The sequence below is a fragment of the Amborella trichopoda genome, chromosome 2, assembly GCF_054954075.1.
Source record: "Amborella trichopoda isolate Santa Cruz 75 chromosome 2, AtrichopodaSantaCruz75HAP2 v2.0, whole genome shotgun sequence".
NCBI classification, from domain to species: Eukaryota; Viridiplantae; Streptophyta; class Magnoliopsida; order Amborellales; family Amborellaceae; genus Amborella; species Amborella trichopoda.
The window spans coordinates 50749319-50769164 of record NC_142337.1 but is presented as its reverse complement, the minus strand read 5'-3'; the positions used below and the strand labels follow the sequence as shown (position 1 = coordinate 50769164).

At 36.0% G+C, this 19846-nt stretch overlaps 1 protein-coding gene across 1 annotated transcript; it reads left to right on the top strand.

The window, feature by feature from the left end:
• Positions 1–723: 723 nt before the first annotated feature.
• On the top strand, positions 724–7625 carry LOC110007011 (uncharacterized). The gene is made up of 3 exons (XM_020665583.2): positions 724–966; positions 6385–6802; positions 7046–7625. The coding sequence occupies exons 1-3, from the start codon at positions 769–771 to the stop codon at positions 7387–7389; spliced, it is 960 nt and encodes a 319-aa protein (XP_020521242.1). The 5' UTR covers positions 724–768; the 3' UTR covers positions 7390–7625.
• The last annotated feature ends 12221 nt before the right edge of the window (positions 7626–19846 follow it).

Below are 19846 nucleotides of genomic sequence, written 5' to 3'. Positions count from 1 at the left end.
AGGCAACTTTATATAAACCTCACCCAAAAAGTTCACAAAACAATGCTAAATAAAAAAAAAAAAATTATATAAAGCCGAACCTATAAAAAAATCAAATTAGAGCTCACTTCAAAATTTTCTCTAGAAGAGGTTGCTTTGATGCTCAAATATCCTCAAACTGATCATCTTGACATAAAAAATGCATGAACACGAGAAAAAAATGGATTTCAAGTTTTAGAAATAGTGTATCTTGTAACGTATTTTTTGACAGTCAATTTTCAAGATTTTCATTGATTAGCTCGAAATACATTATTTTTTAAGCTTTAAATTTTATAATTAAAAATGAAAACATATTTTAAGATTATCATAAAGATTTTCAATATTGAAACCACATTTCTCAACAACATTCGAGGGTGCGCTTTACTTTGATGTACCCAATAAATAAATACATATATATATATATATATATATATATATATAAATAAGAAGATGGGCCATAATGAAGCTCTACTACCTTTAGGGGATGGTGTTTCCTAAAGCTGAGGGGTATCATCGTCAGGTTCATGGACAGTTAGGGCGTGTTTTAGATAATTCTCTAAAAAGTCGGGTGATTTTTGTAATTGCAGAATGAATGATTAAATAAACAGTTAGTACGCGAATCAACGCATAATGGCTGAAACTGATGCTGAGACCTTCATCATTTGGTTTTCTACATGAACTTGTAGGCTTCCTACTCACTTTCTTGCAGAAGAGAGAAGAACTTGTTGCTTAGAGAGCAGAGTTGCAGAGATGGTTTTAGTTAAGTGCAGTAACAATAGGGTGGTGGGCAAAGGAGGAGGAGGATGGTATGGGATAATTATGGTGGTGGGTATAGCAGTGGCACTTGTTGGCGTGATGGGTCTTCACAAGATGAGGGATAAGAGACTCTTCTCTCTCATCATCCAAGAAAAACACAGGGACCTTCTCTCTCTTCAGCTGCAGCTTCAGGTGCAATCCCTTTCTTTCTCTCTGAAACCACACAAGTGTAATTCCAAAACCATTTAAGTGTGGGTTCAGGCACATGACTCAACTGGATGCAGCTGTTCTTGCATCCTTGAGGTTTTGGGTACCTTTCCTACCCAAAAACGAGCAAAATATTTACGTTTGTGTTTTGTAAGGTTGGTATGGAATTTTTTTCTAAAAGCATTATCCTTCTGTTTTTTTAGGCTGGGAAAACCTGGAACCAACCCTCACCCCCCACACCCAATGATCCCACTATCTTCTTTTTTTTTTTTTTTTTCTTGACAAATGTTATAAACTTTATTGATGAGAAAAAAAAAAAAGGTAAAATTGCAATAAGCTTATTTCATACGAAATTAAAATGGAGGGGAGGTTCCCTCTTCGCTAGTGAATCTGTGAAAGTGTTAACCTCTCTATAAACATGAGAAACAGAGGTGACCACACACACAAAATCAGCACACTAGGTACCTGAAAGATAACCAACCTTAAATTTGATTTATGGAAGTCGCAGGTTTTGATACCCCTTGTTACATAATCCCCTAGGAACCGGCGGTATTCACTTTTTTTTTTTAAGTAACAAGTAGATACCGCAGTATTCACTTTAATGTAAAACCGGGAGGTATTACATGTAGGCCGCGGTTTGTATAGGGCCAAGACTCTAAACAATCAATCAAATTAGAGCCCACCTTCAAATAGTATCGAGAAATGTGGTTTCAATACTATAAATCATTGACTAGCCTTAAAATATATTTTTTTATTTTTAATTATAAAATTTTGAGCAAGTCTATGAAAATTTGAATAATTTAAAAATTGACGGTCCAAAAATCTGTTACGAGATGTATTATTTCTTAAATTTGAAATTCATTTTTTTCTATACATCTTGATGTCGAGATGATCAATTGGAAAATATTTGGGCATCAAAACAATATCTTCTAATGAAATATTTTAGGTAGGCTCTAATTTGATTGTTTAGAGCCTAGGCTCTACATAAACTTTTCCTTATACGCAGTTTTCAAAATTGTGTCTTCCAAAACTCGAACACGCTATAAGAATGTAAGAACCTAACCAGAAATGTAAAATGGTGCACTGCATCAACACATGAATTTCTAAAAGGCAGATCTAGTTTGTATACTATACTATCGTATGGCACAGAACCTAGCACTCCCCTAACCGTTGGGTAGTATTAAGGATGATATCATATAATACTCTCACTCAAAATTTTAAGTTAAAACCAAAGCCCAACATTTTTTTTGGGTGACCCCAACGTTTGATGTAAATAAAATTAAAGAAACATCACTATATAGAATATGTAGGAAGAGAAAACCAATTATAGTTTGTAGTTTAATTATAGAAATGTATATAAAAATACTATTTATTTTTTATACAACAACGTCACAATCATTATTGAACGATAGGTGTAAAATCGGGGGACTAGGGTATGTTATTGACATGAAACAATGTCAAAAAGAAAATTTCTCAAAAAAGAAAATTTTTCAAACCATGCAATGCGGTTAAGGTCTATAAATATATGTAGTCTCCTTGTATAAAAAATGAATAGCCTTGGGAAGGGACTGGGGTCATGGTGGTAGCACCACACATCCTAGTCACCATATTGTAGTTTTCATCCCCACTATTAACATCACCTCAGTATCACCTTCAAAAAAACTAACCCCTAATCTGCTTGAAAAAACGGGTAGAGACATCTCTTCCCATTGAATTACCCAAAAAAAAAAAAAAAAAAAAGAGAAAAAAAAGAAAAAGAAAAAGAAAAATTGAATAGTCTTGTAGCTACCATCCAAGCATAAACAATGCTATCAATAAAATTATATTACTGAAGAAGAAGGCCAGAAATGGCACCATTTGGGAATTTGTCAAGGAGACACTTTTCAAAGACATTCCTGGTAAAGGAAAAACGACTCTTTTTTTTTGTCAATGAAATATACACTTTTCAAAAGGTGAACTACTTTCGGTATGTACTTTTCAAAACCAGTATTACCTTGTTGGCTGTTCTGTAAAAATTTAGTATTATTTATAATAATTAATCATTTAATTTTTATATGTGATTTTTAAATGTCTTAACTTTAAATAAAGTAAAAACAACTTTTTTTCAAAATATAAACTTGGATGTAAAAGTGCTTAGACAATTTTATGAGGGATAAGGCCAAACAATAGATAATTCACTATCATGATTAATTGTATTAACAAACACATCCAAAATAGCATAAATGGTGTGGTTTTACAAGGTGTTAAACGTAAACAATAAGGTACACCTCCAAACATCGCCGAAAGATGCAATTTTGGTATAAAATACTCCTAGCTTGAAAATTTATTTCCACCTCTAATTATTAATGATTATTAATTTATAGTGTAGCTCTATATTGAAAATTTGGAAAATTGATCGGGTGCAAGATGCACATTTTTTGGGACTTGAGATCTTTTGGACAAAATAAGTTATGCTCCCACGGGTGTATACTGTCCATTATTTCGGAACACAAATTTTGGGCATGTTACCTCTTCAACCCATAACATTACTAAAAGAATCTCTTAATTGCACTCTCAATGCACTTGAAGAAAATAGTGTTTCGAGATAAAAAAGAGACCCTTCCAATTTTTGAAGGGTGAGATCTAAGTATTAGAATCAAAATTCAAAAAAAAAATTCATTCGAAAATAATCATCTAGTGAGTTTTAGGTAGCACCCTAAAATTCAGGTTGAAAAAATCATCCAAGTATGTCTTCTGACCCATGGATTAGATGTACAATGTGCTCTCTAGAGAGCAAAACGTATGCACTCATTTTTTTTATATCCATGCATCTTAAGGTGGAGATGATCAATTGGAGAGTTTTCTAATATTGAAACAATATTGTTCGGTGGGGTTTGAGACGCGGCTTAAATTTTGGGGATGTTTAAAAGGACGTTCAATTCAGCAATGGAAGTGCATGGAAGATATAAATCTTAGACTTGCTTATAGCACACATACTGTTCGATTTGTGAATGATCGGATCTAGGTGTGAATTCTTTTTGTTTTAGTACTCAAAATCCTTTTTTTTTCCCCTCAAAGAAATACGTATCTTGTGAATCTAAACTAGATTCCCGAATTTCGGATCACGAAAATTGCTGGGAGGTCATTGGCTGCATAATATGCTCCCTTGGGAGCAAATTGTTCACTTGCTACCATATCCATGGAAGCAAATTTTTCACTTGCTCCGTCGGGCAATCGACTTATATTCAGGAGGATTTCCTTTATCTGAAATTTTGGATACTCGTTAGAAATAGGTGAATGTTTTTAATGAAAAAAATTAATTTTTGAGTACCTAAACAACTAAATCTGTACTATCCAAAATTAGGGTCTATGCTTAGTACCTTTTTTTTTTTTTAGAGCTTATTTTCCAAGGATGCCGTTTGTATCGAGCCGAGGCTCAAAACAATCAAATTAGAGCCCACCTTTAAATTGTGTTGAGAAATGTGGTTTTAATATTGAAAACTTTTGTAATAGTCTTAAAATATATTTTTATTTTTAATTATAAAATTTAAAGCTCGAAAAATAGTATAGATCGAGTAGATCTATAAAAACTTGAAAATTAGCTGTCAAAAAATGCGTTACAAGATGTACTACTTCTAAAACTTGAAATCCATTTTTTTGTCATGTCCATGCATCTTGATGTCGATGTGAACAATTTGAGGATATTTGGGCATCAAAACAACCTCTTCTAGTAAATTTTTTGAGGTAGGCTTTTGTTTAGAGCCTCGGCTCTATATAAACTTTTTCCTTTTTCTAATGTTATTCGCTTCGTTTCGGCCGAGCCGAAGTCTTTGGATTTTCAGCCTAGACTAAAGCAAACCAACTTCGGTGCATCTGCTCCCGCCTCTTTTGGTTGCTTTGGTTTGATTTGTCCTCTTCGTGCGAAACTTGGACCTGCTCCGAATGAAAGACATACTTGTCTTTTCTTTTTTACTATTATTTCATTTTTAAACTTTTTATTTCTAATTTTTTATTGTTTTAATATATTTTTATATATAAATGCATACTTTATTTATATTAATTTTTTAATTTCAAAATTCTTTTGTCGAATCAATCGTAGCACTTTTTTTTTTTTTTTGAGAAAATATCTTCATAGACTCCATTTTCAACTTTCATCTCTCTATTGACCTAAAGTTGGAAAACCTATCTTACTATGTAAAAATTCATTTTATTATATCTCCTAATCTCCTAAGCATATTTTTTTCATTTTTTATTAATTTTTTTTGTCCAAATAAATTTGAAAAAAACATTGTTTTCTAAACCCCTCTCTCTTTTGAAATGATTCCCTTTCTCTCTCCCCCTATCAACCTCTCAAATCCCTCTCTCTCATCTCCCCCAACTCTTTATCTCTCTCTTTCCATTTTCCCATCCCCTCCATCTCACTCTCTCTCTCTCTCCGAGCCAAGTTCTTGAGGTCAACCAAGATCTGAGAAGCCATCACCAAAAGTTTCGCCCTTTATCTTCCTATCCTTCATCTACTGCACCTTCAACCTCTTCACTATAATTTCTAGGTCATCAACCAGTTTCCATGTCTCGTCATACATGATTTCATGGCTTGGAGATGTAGCCCAAGCGCATGCTGCCTATTAGGGTTAGGATTAGGGTTTGTCCTCTCGTCTGCAATTGAAGACAAAGAGGTCATTGAAACCGCAATTAGCCTCTACTGCAGGGGAGGGAGAGAGAGAGAGAAATTTTACCCTTTTCTCTTTTTCCCCACTAAAACCTCATATGGCCTCCCCAAAATTTGAATGCATTTGGTACTGCAATGGCAGATAAGATGGCGACGATGAAGTAGAGCTCCATCATGCTTGACAGCCCTAGGTAGCCCATTTTCTCTACAATCTCCTGGCTTCCACCATTGTTAAGTTGGAAAGAAATAGGTTGCAGAAAGAGAGAGGAAACACATGAGGAGAGAGATTGAAACGTGTGAGGAGAGAGTTAAAAAAAGATGTCTTTTTTAATCTGTTTGGGTTAAAAGTTAGAATGAAAATAGATAAAATTATTTAAGGGGTTAGAAGATAGGTTTTGAAATTTTGGGTTTATGAAGAAATGAAAGTTGAAAATGAGGTCTATGGAAATATTTTTCTTTTTCTTTTTTTTTCCTTTTTTTCTCTATTGTAGTTTATTTTTTTTGCTTAGTGGAGGCATCCCAAAACTTGTTGCTATAAAAATACTCCAGAAGACTACATGTACATTTTGGAGTATATAATCTCTTTGGAAATGTAGCAGTCACCCTTTCATATTAGGTAGTGAGACATATAATGCTTAGGCGAGGGCATGCCTAGGCCTTTTGCAGGAACTGGAGGTAGCATTGAATGCAGATTTTGTCAATTGTAGCTATTTCCATCAATTTTTTATCTCTTACTATCAATTTGGCAATTTCAGAAAGAAAGGGAGTCTATCAAAGAAGCAAATCAAAAATATGAGACAATTAAAGAAGACTTAGACCACATCAAATACCATAAGATAGGGCTCACCAGAAAGCTCATACAAATGGAAGCAGTTGCAGCAAATCTAGAACAGAAGCACAAGATATTAAGATCAGCTCTATTTGAGAAACTTAATCTGATTAAAACCCTAAAAGACAAGGAATTAACCCTGACTAAAGTTCAATCAGAATTAACTGCTCTGAAAGAGCAACTCAAGCAAAAGAATGTTAAAGGCCTTGAAATTAAACAGAGAACCGAAGCGCCACAAAAGGTGTGGTCGGTGAGCTTGGATGACCCCTCTAATCCTTGCATCAATTCGACATCTTCCGAAAATTCGCTTTGTGGAGATAATGTACAGGAAAACAAGGAATCAGGTGATTATTGTAAGCCATAGTAGATCTTTATTTTTCTGGCACGTTTTTCTTAAATTATATTTCTCATTTAGTTTAATCTTATTTTTTGACCTTATTTTCTGATAACTTGTCTATTACTTGTTGACATCTCAACATTCTTTCCAATCTATGCATGCTTAATCGATAAACCAGCCACACAGAGTAATCTCTTTCTTGATAAATGTTAGTAGCCAACTAATTTCCAATGATATTTCTGTTAAAAAGATGGGCAGCTCAAGAAGGATGAGGAAGCACAGGCCGGTAAAGACATGAAAGCCATGACTCAAAAACACAATATTAAACCTATCCACGGAAGCCTCGAACAATCTCAAAATTTGAAAAACAAAGAAAGTACAGGTTTCACCAGAACCCAACCAAAAGGAGTAGAGGTCCCCATAGAAGTAAATTGGATGGAAAACAAATATGAATTGCCAAAGAAGAGAGTTGACATGCTCGAAAGTAACAGACCCCACAAATTAGAGTCCTTTGATGTAATTACATTGTCTGAAAACTTGACTAAAAACGCGGAGAATGGTGCTACCATGGGAGGAGTAGAGTCCAGAGATTGATGCTTTTATCGAAGTCTTGGATGATACAAGTGATGAGGCTTCATTTGGAGAATCTAGGCGCCTGGAGACTGATCGCAATGACAGAGAATTGGAGGATAATCAAGATGAGGGTGATGAGGAATCAGAGGAAATATAGCTTACAACAGAGACATGCTCCAAGAATGCTTTTGTTTTCTGTTTCCCTTCTTTTTATCTATTGTAAATAAACTAAAGAAATAAAGCGCTTTTTTCAAAAAGATACAACACAGAGTGAATACTCTCAAAGATGAAAGAATACCAGGAGAGAGAAGTTCAGTTCTATTGGTGAAGCACTTGTAAATCAAAACCCCAAAAGACAAGTATTTAGAAATAGGAACATCAAAAGAGCAACTCAATAAAGAGAAAGTTAAAAACGCCGCCATTAGAGCTCTAAAGATCCAGAAAACACATAACCTGTGATCTTGGATGACCCCTAGGATTCCTACATCAATTTAACTTCTTCAGAAAATTCTCTTTGAGGAGATAATATGCAGTCATATGGATATTATAGACGTTAAAGCCTATTTTCTCTCATCTTCAGGGCTTTATTTTCTTAAGTTTATGTATCATTTTCTATGAATCATCTTCGAACATTGCCGGCTAGGAGAGTTCAATACTCGTTCAACTTTGTTGCAGTAAACCAACACTGTTACTGAGGTATTATATATTCCATAGAAACAATCCAGCAACTCTACGTCCAGGTCTTACCCCTGGATCACCTTCTAGTGGAACGATAAATAAATGTCCTCCTCCTACCTGAGCTTTTTGATCATCCAAGCCTCTATTTCATTTCATATACATCTATATTAGGTAGGCTCGGGGATCATTGATTAATCGAATGAGTCTTTCTTTTTTGTTGGTTTTGTAGTCTAGAAAGCCAAATCCCTAAAATACTATGCAAAGAGCCCAAATCCCAGCTTTGTGTGTGTGTTAGTGAGAGACCACAAGAAGGGTCCTGCAATCAGTTAGCATAAACAATGTCACCAAACACAAAAAGCAGGGGTCTCTCATTGTATGTTTGAAGGTTGACACTTTTTTGCTATTATTCAGGAGGAAGTTTTCTATTTTGTTGAGATTACACCTTTGTGTCAGATTGTGTGGGATTACATCTTATCTTTCTACTAAAATCGGTTGTATCCTTTTTGTTATATATGGGTGTTACCTGTAATCAAATTAAGAAAAAAAAAAAGGTCTTTCACCCTTTCGTGGATGTAGGCATGTGCTGAACCACGTACATATCGTGCCATGATCTCTTTGTGCTTTTGATCCCTCTTATTTTTCTACATGGTATCAGAGCGCGATCTTGAGTGGGCCTTCTCTGTGTTTCTGATCTGTGCACGATCTTGTGTGGGCCTTCTCTGTTTTTCTAATTAGAGCGTGATCTGTTTTTTCTGTCTCAAAGACCTCTCTCTTACTTCTCTCTCTCAGTCTCCCTCTGACCTCTCTCTACTAAATGATGTTGAAGCCATCATAATCAAGTCTCCTTCTCCAATTCCAACAAATCGCAAGCGCTCAGAATTTCTTATCTCATTTCCATTAAAAACCAACTGTTGTTGCTGAAGAGAACTACTGTTCTTCTTAGAGAGCTTGTGAAGTGGGGTCGAGAAATGGGTCTGGCCATGGCTGGAAGCGAAATGCCAACCTTTAACGGTAGTTTCTCTCTCTAGTTTTTAAACAAGGCAGCAACATTCATAAAAACCAAGCCATTAAAATATTTTGGGCACGGGATTTTGCTCGTTGTGTTGCATTGGCATTATTATTTTGGGCACATACTTGTGGTGGTGCATTGGACTCTTATTTTGCAGCCACGATTTTTTTTCAAAGGTTCCAGTCCGGCTATTTCGAACATTTGAGCCTCTGCTACCCCTTTCATCCATGCTGCCAGGTTCTACCTTTTTATTTTGGTGTTCCTTTATTGAGGCTGCTGTTTTTTTTGGTCCTCCATTTGTGTTGCCAAGATTTAGCAATTGTTGACTTATTTGTTTTTTGAATATGGGAGATAATTAAAAAACTTTCATGAAAAGGAGTATAGTGCTAGTGACAAACTCACTAGTGCACTTCTAAATGGAAATAACTATCTAACTTGGGCAAGGGCTGCATCTATCTCTTTGGGAGGGAGATCCAACTTAGGCCACGTGGATGGAACAAAACATGTTCCATCTTCCAACGATGCGGATTGGATTTCTGAAGATAAGAAAGTTATGTCTTGGATACTCAATTGCATAGAGCCTAATATAACAAAGATTTTCACTGGTGCTAAAAATGCTCAGGATCACTGGACATCTATAAAAGAAATATATAGAAAATAAGATAATTTGTCTCGAATTTTTGAATTAAAACAAGAAATATCCCATATTAAGCAAGATGAAGGATTCATTACAGAACACCTTGCTTCCTTTCAAGGGATGAACTTGTAACATATTCCCCTCCTACAACTGATTTGAAGGAAATTCACAAAAGAATTGAGAAAGATAAAAATTTTATCTTTCTTACTAGCTTGAACTCTGAATATGAAAATGGTAGAAGTCAAATCCTGATGTCTAAAGAACTCTCATCCTTTGTGAATGTTTGTACTACTATTTGTCAAGAGGAGACAAGAAGAAAAGTTATGATTTCTGAAATTAAAGGTGCATCTGAAAATTCTAAAAAATCTTCCTTAACAGCCACCAAACGAGATACTTTTAAACAACCTTTCAATACCTCAGGAAGAGGGTCTAGTTATCATGGAAGAGGCAGAGGACGAGGAATTGGAGGACGATCCTCTCTAAGATGTTCTCATTGTGGAAACCACGGTCATACCAAGGATAGTTGTTGGGGTTTGTAAAAATCCTACAACTCAAATTGCATCTATTGATTCTCATATTAGCCTTGAAAAACTTACTCAACTTCTCCAGCAGCTAGGTAAGAGCGGCTTCTCTTCCATACAGAAATCCTCCATCGATAATATTCTCTTCCAAGGAGCAGGAATTATCTTCACAAACTCATGTGCTTTACTGCCATCATCCACATGGGTCATTGATTCAGATACTAGTGACCACAGGACTGGAAGCTTGGACTGTCTGTCCAGCTTCAAGAAAGTCACAAATAGACGATTTGTTGCAATAGCCAATGGGGCTATTATTCCTGTTATTGGAATTGGGAAAACATCTCTTATTTTTAATGAGTATCATCCTGATGTTTACTCCTTGCCTTCCTTTCCATCAAATTGGCTTTTTGTTAGCAAAATCACTCATGATCTAAACTGTAATATCATTTTTTCTCCTCATTCTGTGATGTTTCAAGACAGGGCCACGGGGAAGATGATTGGTGAGGGTCATGATTCACATGGCCTATACTTGATTAATTACCAGAATAAAGCCTTGGCGGCTAAGGGGAGTTTGAATAATGGGAATTTATGGCACTCAAGGATTGGCCATCTATCTGATAATGTTGTGTGAATCTTGTTCCCAAGAATTTCATTAGATTCGAGTAATTGTGATGTGTGCAAATTTTTCAAACAAGCTAAGGTACCTTTTCATAATTCTACTAGTTTATCTGATGAGTCATTTCACTTGGTTCACTCTGATGTGTGGGGACCTGCCCCAGAACTCTCCTATAGTGGTTTTAAGTATTATGTAGCTTTTATTGAAGACAAATCTAGGGCTACTTGGTTATATCGTTGAAATCAAAGAGCGAAGTATTTTCTGCATTCAAAGATTTTTACAATCTAGTGACAAATCAATTTAATGCCAAGATTAAGGTCTTTCGAACTGATAAGGGGACCGAATTAGTTAATAAAGATTTTTCAGATTTTCTTATCCCTCTGGGCATTATTCATCAAACTTCGTGTGTTGGGACCCCCCACTAAAATGGGATTGCTGAAAAAAAAATAGACATTTGCTCGAAGTGACTAGATCTCTGATGTTTCAGATGAACATTCCAAAATTATTTTGGTCTGATGCTGTTCTCACAGCCCTGTTATTTGATTAATCAAACCCCTAGTAGGATTCTGAAGAATAAACCTCCATTAGAAGTTTTAAAAAGGAGAATAATTGATATTTCACACCCAAAAGTCTTTGGTTGTGTTTGTTATCTTCATGAACCAAATAGAGACAAACTTAAAAAGCATGCTACTAAATGTGTATTCTTTGGATATTCTTCATATAAGAAAATGGTACAAGTGCTATGATCCAAAAAAAAAGAAAGTTGTACGTATCAAGGGATGTTTCCTTTATTGAAACTGATTCTTATTTTCAAAAAGACTCTGCTGAAAGTAGCACTCAGGGGGAGTGTACTACTTCTCCATTACCGTTAGTGGCTCTACCTTGAAACAAAATATTATTGGAGACTCTGTTCAAATAGGAAATCTTGAGGAACGATATGAAAATCAAGCAAAATTTCGTTCTATTGTTTCTCATGTCTATAAAGACCCCGTGGCCCAGTCATCTGAGCTCACAACGATTCTCCACGTAGATCCACTTGTGTTTCTCGCCCTCCTTCCCAATTGAAAGATTTTTTCACTTATCATGCTACCACTCATCCTATTCAAGAACAAATAAATTATGGCCATATGTTGCCAAATTATGCTGCTTTTATAAGTGCTATTTCTAAAAGTCTTGAACCAAGTTCCTTTTTGGATGCCCGATCCCAACCTTTGTGGAGGAAAGCCATGGAAGAGGAGCTTAGAGCTCTTGACAAAACTCATACTTCGAAAATTGTTAAGTTACCCGTAGGAAAATGGCCTGTTGAATGTAAATGGGCATTCAAAACCAAATTTAAAAGTGATGGGTCAGTTGAACGACATAAAGCCAGACTTGTGGCCAAGGGTTTTACCCAAACCTATGGTATAGACTACAAAGAGACATTTGCACCAGTTGCAAAAATGAATATTGTTCGTACCTTATTATCTGTGGCCATTAACCTTGGGTGGGAGTTATCTCAAATAGATGTTAAGAACACATTTCTTCATGGAGACCTCGAGGAAGAAGTCTACATGAATTTGCCTCCTGGTTACCCAAGGGAACATGAAAAAAGAATTGGCTGTCGATTTAAAAAAGCTTTGTACGGGTTGAAACAGTCACCTCGGGCTTGGTATGCCAAATTAAACCTAGCTCTTATTCATGTGGGGTTTAAAAAAAGTAATGTTGATTCATTTATGTTCGTGAGAAAAATGAATACCGGAACCATTATTGTTCTTATCAAGAAGGGATAAAAAACTCAAGTTTATCTTCATAATAAATATGATATTAAGGACCTTGGTAAATTGAAATATTTCATCGGGATAGAAGTTGCTTACTCAAATAGGTCTTTTTATTTCACAAAGCTTGACGTGCTCTAGGAAACAAGAAAATTGGGGGTTAAACCAATTGACTCTCCTATTGATACCAATAAGAAACTACATTCTTCTGATGGAAAACCTTTGGAAAAAATTGGACGGTACCAGAGACTTGTTGGGAAGCTCATATATCTAACGATAATAATATTTGATATCATGTTTGTAGATAGTCTTGTCAATCAGTACCTGCAGAACCCATGAACATGTCACATGAAAGCAGTTGAGAGGATTTTAAGGTATCTTAAGTCGGCACCAGGTAGAGGAATATGGATGAAATCAAATGGGTATGTTGATATCGAGGGACATTCGGATGTTGATTGGGTTGGAAGTCCTACCGACAGGAGGTCCACTACAAGATATTGTACTAGTGTTAGTGGCAACCTTGTCACATGGAAAAGCAAAAAACAAAGTGTTGTTGCCCGATCAAGTGCCGAAGCAAAATATAGGGCATGTCATCAACAACAAGTGAGCTAATTTGGCTCAAATACCTTCTACAAGATATGGGACTTGAAACTCGGCTTCCAATGAAAATGTAATGTGATAATCACATTGCATCAAATCCAGTCTTCCATGAGCAAACGAAACACATTGAAGTTGATTGTCACTTTGTCAGGGAAAAGGTTCAAGCAAACATCATTAGCATTCCATTCGTCAAAAGTCAGAATCAACTTGCAGACATTTTTACTAAAGCTCTAGCAAAGAATCAATTTCATCAGATCCTATGCAAGTTAGGCTCAATAGATATATTTGCTCCAACTTGAAGGAGAGTGTTGGAAGGTTGACACTTTCTTCCTATTATTCAAGAGGAAGTTTTCTATTTTGTTGAGATTACACCTCTGTGCCAGATTGTGTGGGATTACATCTTATCTTTCTACAAAAATCAGTTGTATCCTTTTTATTATATATGGGTGTCTCCTGTGTAATCAAAATAAGAAGAAAAAGTGGTCTTTCCCCCTTCGTGGATGTAGGCATATGCCGAACCACATACATATTGTACCATAGTCTCTATGTGCTTTTGATCTCTCTTATTTTTCCACATTGTAAGAGGTTAACTTTGAAAATCTCCGGGAGTCAAAAAATTTAGCAAGAAAGATGAGATAAGGGAGCAAACATAGTGTGACGTTCTACCACAGTAAAAGAGCGTTGATATTCGATCAGTGTTTAGTCCTGGTATTCAAATATGTACCTGGACAGACAAGGCAAAGGAGAAAGAGTGAGACCTAAATGAACAGACGTTCCTTAAAAAACCCCTTAGTGGGAGAACCCACTGATTTTATGACACCGAGCTTTTAAGGTTCTCCCTCATTCATGCGTGCTTACGGCAACCCCACTGATCACTAATTTCTCTCTTTTTGAGAAAAAAATGCTCATTAGAAAGATGGATAGCTCAAACTGACAGGAAAAGCAGAGCTTCACAGCTAAAAGCTAAAACAATAACATTGAGCAAATCTATAGAATTCTAATTTTTGGTCCTCGTATCGTGGGCATCCAAATCCACAAAAGAGATCATATATTGAGTACGCCAATTCAAAAATAAAAAATTTAAAAAAGAAGAAAGAAAAATGCAATTAATGTATCCAAGTCTTTTTGGATATGGTGATTATCCAAAATCACCCACATAAAGAAATTCCATATTATGTTGTAAGATTGAGATTGATATTTATAAGTTTCTTAAAGGAAAATGAAATCCAAAAAAATTAAGAATCTAGGATATATCTTTAGGTTCTTGAGATATATGTAACACCACCTATAGGAAGTTTTTTATTTGGTGTGGACTTCTAACCTTATATATATGGGATGAAAGTGCAAAGAATTTGTGTGCCTTATTTGGGTACCCTATGAGAAAGGTCTATTCCTCTAGAGAGAGTGCAGGGGCCTCCTGTGCATGAGATGCAAGAGAAGAGAGAGCTTCATATGGAGAGAAACTTCACGCTACCTGTAGATTGAGATATTGGTTTCTTGTAAAGAAGCGGTTACTATGAAGATTTTGGGTGGTTTTCCCTTTTAGAAAGAAAACGTCTTGGTTGCTCTCAAGGTTCTCATCCTAGATAATGGTTTAGCTATAGAATGGAGATGGTTTTTTCCTGAACAATAGTTTAGGTGTAGAATAGAGATGAGAAATCAACGATGGTGACGATCGGGAGTCTAAGTCTAAAAGGGTTTGCTCAACTAGGTTTTGTCGAGGGTTATAGAGGTAACTTTCATTGATATAGTGGATTTCAGTTTGCCGTGCTTGTGTAGCCCTTTAGGGGTGAACTACGTATTCTTGTTTCCGCATCTAAGAGGGTTCTTAAATCCTAACAAGTCTAACATATTTTTAACATTTCGAGTTTTGAAAAACACTATGTAATATTTTAAAATAATATAATTTCAATTTGCAAATGCCATTTTTCTAAGTTTTTAATTAGAGAGAGAGTAGTGAGCTTTAGTCCCACATTGAATAACAGAGTGAAACATGAGTGAGATTTAAATGAAAATACTATTGCAGAATATAATGAAACATGAGTGAGATTTATATGGAAATATTATGCACTCTGCCTCAACGTAGAGGCAACCTACGTTGGATCAGGCTTGTATTTGTTGGCGGGGTGGTTCTTCCCGCGGTTAAGAAACCGTTGATCTAGACTGTAGGAGATCCACACAATTAATAGTCATGTCCACTTCTAAAACAACTCTTGTAATTGGCAGCACTATCAATTTTGAGACAACTCTTGTACCATGTTGCCTGCCTATTCCGAGAAAAAATGGGGGATATTTTCAGTGTTATCTACTATTTTCAGATATCTCAATGATTGTTTTGCCCGGTCTACCTTCTTGCTCACTCAACAATAAGGGACAAAATATAATCTTTAAAGCGCACTTTTATTTGTTTTTTTTCGCGAAGCTATAAACATAAAGATTTTCCATCACATCCTGTATTTTCATAAAAACTTCCATATCAAAACTTACCTATCCAAATTTTCAACAAATATGCCAACCCTACAATCATCCAAAGCATTGATTAGTTCTCTCTCATCTTTCTCCATACCCTCTCTTACATTGTCTACCAACCGATAAAAAAACAAAATCTGAAAAATCATAAAAAATGTGGAAATCGATCTATCAAATTTTTTTTTGTATATGATCTATATGTTTTTGGCAAAAATCAGTGCGTGTAATTTTTGATAAATCCTCATTTTGTACATTTTACCCTTTTCTGAAATTTTTAAAATAAACCTCGGAGACTTTGCCTTCGTGGTCCTCCATGTCTTCAATACTCAAATGATTTCTAAAGTTGCATTTCTACTAACTAATCCACCTCCGAGCTTAGGATTCTTATAGAAGATAATATATTACTTATAGGATTGTATATTATGAGAACGTTTATCTTTAGTACAAAGAAGTCACAATCTTTTTAAGCTATCAAATATAAAATCTGATAACTTGATTGTGTCACAAAATTTGAAAACATTTCTTTTAGATGTTGAGCCCAGTCAATTCAACAAACACAACCGCTCACTTTTATATCCTATAGTCAAGATTAATTGTGACCTCCATGCAGATCTTATTATGTATTTCCCGTTAGTCAAGTGCTTGATATTTGGGTTGGTGCAATTGTAGAGCTTCCAATTGGCTCCTGTTTTGCAAGGATCCCTAGCGAGAGATAAATAAGGGATTAAGATTGCAACACCATGTGTTGTCCCCATTTAATAGGGCCTTTGTGGCAAATCGGATTTGTCATGCCTATATTCTGTAAGAGAAAGTATTCAAAGAGATCATTTATTTTTGGAAATTTGTTCTATGCGGGTTGTACAGCATTTCTACATATGCCGTCCAAAAAGTGAAATAGGTATTTCATATAAAAAGCAATGGAAACTAACGGCCCAAAGGTTTTCTTACTAGAAAGATTATCTTTAGTTTTTAAAATTTATTTATTTATTCATATTCATGATCCCCATGTTAGAGATTATATGTCCTTAAAAATTAAGTCTTAAAATCCATCTCAAAAATAGATTTATTAGAAATGCGGTTGGCCGCATAGAAACCGAGTCATTTACATTTTTTTTGGGTAATTCAATAGGGATGACGAGCCCCTATCTATTTTCTGAAATCGTTAGTGGTTTTTTAATACGTTAGGTGAGAATGGAAATCTAGACCTTAACTGAAGTACAAGTGGTGCTTGCCATCACGACCCCAACCCCAACCCCAACCCCAACCCCATTCTCATCGAGTCCTTTACGTTTTTGTACAAAAAGTTCACAATCACTCTTATTTCTTGGATTTTAAAATAGGTGGTTGTAAGCGTATCATTGAAAAGATTTAAAGTGAAAAAAAAAAAATTTATCGAACTCCGTGACTAGTCAAAGCCATTCAATTTTAGATCCAGAAGTGACTATGCTTTCCTTGTAATAAAGATAAATGATCTCATTACATACAATCCCATTTTAAAATATAATGAATAGAAGATCAGGTGGAGGTGAGACTGGAAATGGCGAGAAGCGCGATATGATGTTTGCAAAGTGAAGGCACTTGCTATCGCCAACTTAGTGTTTTGGTGTATCAATAGGTTTGGATTTTTGTTGCCTGTAGTATTCCCGTGGTATTCACGTGGTATCATGGGTACAAGGCCAAGATCTAATGTTATTCTTTGTTTCATTTAGTGTTTAAAAACTCAGACCTGTAGGTCAAACCGGTCACCCAATGAGTCGGCTCGGCTAATTTGGTCAAAGTAAAAAATAGAAAAAAAATGTCAAAATGTTTAAACAAGGTTTAGGAATTTCAGATAGAACCTTCAAATGTTCTTAAAAACAGTATCTTAAAAGTTAGTTAATGTTTTTTTATGGTGTGTATACATCCCTAAGGCTGAGTACCAAATCAGGGAGGGACTTAGAACGGGTGGCTCCAGCCCTGGTTCAACTCAGGCTGTTTCGAATTTTTCTAACATTTGTTTCATTGAGGAAATGAAAGAGTACAAGAAGGAAAGGGAAAAAAAGGAAAGAGCTAAAAGACACTTAGAGCTAAAAGAGTGGGGCTGCATTAGCCAACGAGTTTGCTTGGTTCCATTCTCTATTTACGTGGCTAAAATTAACCTCCTTTCCATAGAGTAGAAATTTAATCTTATCCACAATATTGCTCCATGCCCATGGGGTAAGGTAGGGACCTTTTACACTATTTTACTGACATATTGGTCGAGTCTCTTTCAATTATCACTCTATCGTGCTGTCGTTGTAGTACGAAGACTTTTGTTTAAGGGCCCAAAGTTCAACTTCATCAGCCCCACAAGGACGTAAGCCTTGATAGGACCACAATGTTGAAACCACTACCATCCTGTAATAGGCCCCAGAACGAGCCCTCTCTTCATTATTCCTCACACTCCCATCAAAGCTCAATTCCACCGTGGAGGTTGCCATCCAAATGGCTTCATGACTGTAACTCCCTTTAAGGAAGAGCAGACCTTTGTAATAACCAAATAAAAACTCCTTTGGTATATCTTTGAATTCTTTCTATGCTCGTGTTCATATGACGATTGAGGTCATAATGGCAAAAACTAAAGTTGTAGTGTATCTCGGCTTCTTTTTTCAAAAGTCCTTAAGTTCCTTTACTACCAAAGGCGCCAACATATAGAACAAAGAGAGGTTTTCCATAACATTCTGCTAATTGACATATAGAACAAAGAGACGTTTTCCATAACATTCTGCTAATTGCAGAGAAATATGGTGTTGCGAAGTTGGTTATCAGCTCATCTACTATTGCCAGGAAACCAGTGCCAATGAGATGTACCCATCAACCACTCCCATAGTTTTCTGGAAAGAGGGCCATGTAGAAATAGTTGAGAGTTTGTTTTTTCAGTTGCCTTGCACAAATCGACAAATATTAGTCAAAGTCAATCCCTTTTTCCTTAGTTGCTCAATAGATAATGTTCCGTCTTCCCAAAAAGCCATAGGACAGCTTCAGAAAAGCTCTTACCTGAAGTGGAACCTTGAATAACCAAATCTCAGCAAGGCTTGATTTGGTGTTGAAGTATCATTCCCTGCTAGTACGAGTGTAAAAGACCCTACTGAATAATTCCCCATCATGGTTCAACTACCAAACCAATCTATCTTCACTTCTGGGGTAGTAGTAGTAATAAGAAAGCACATTTATAAGAGAAAGATAGTGTGCCTTTACCTCTGCAATCTACCCTTCCGAGTTGTAACCTTGGGCCCCATATTCATTCCTTGCCTCCCCCCTAACCATGTTGATAACATAGCTTCGCTTATCCACTACTCGCCTATAGAGCCTGTGGAATTGAAGTTTGAACTGACAGTCTCCAATGCACTGGGAAGTCCAGAATTTAGTTGTGGCCCCATTTCCGATAGAGACTCTACTAAAAGAAATGAACAGGTTCCTAACAGAGTCAATGCCTTTCCACACCATCAAGGCTGATGTTCCATTAGAAACCTTCTTAGTCAATAACCCGAATCATCTTTCTGAAACTATAAATTACAGTTTTCCAAAGTTGGTCTAGACCTGGGCTAATTCTCCACCACCAGTTGGTTAAGAGAGCCTCATTAAAGAATTTTAATTTGCGGATACCAAGATCTCAATATTTGTTAGGAAGGCAAACTAAGCTCCAACTAACTAATTTGAATTTTTCAGTCAGTGGAGCCACTCAAGAGGAAGTTCCTCATGATGGATTCAAGTTGCTTCACCAAGCCTATAGGTGGACGGAATGAGAAAAAATAGTACACATGGAAGTTTGGCATTACCCCTTTATTAGATTAATTCTGCCCCCCAGATAAAGGTATCTACTTTTCCATCCTTCTAGCTTACTATAGAATCTATCAACTTTTGGAGCCCAGGCCATTCTCAGCGACCTTCCTTCGACCAAAGGAACCCCTAGGTATGCTGAAAGTTTATCAGTTCCACAATGCCCAGTCCCTAATTTCCTCATCCCCACAATTAATTCCCATAAGCGTAGTCTTTTCTGTGTCAACCTTTGCCCCCGAGATTATAGCAAAGCATTTTAAAAATAACCATATATATTGAACCTGCTCCATTGATGCCTCTACAAGAAGTAGAATTTTCATCTGCATGATGAAAATACGAGATAGTGGGATCATGTAGCAAACAGGGCAAACTCTCCATCAATCAACCATTACTAGC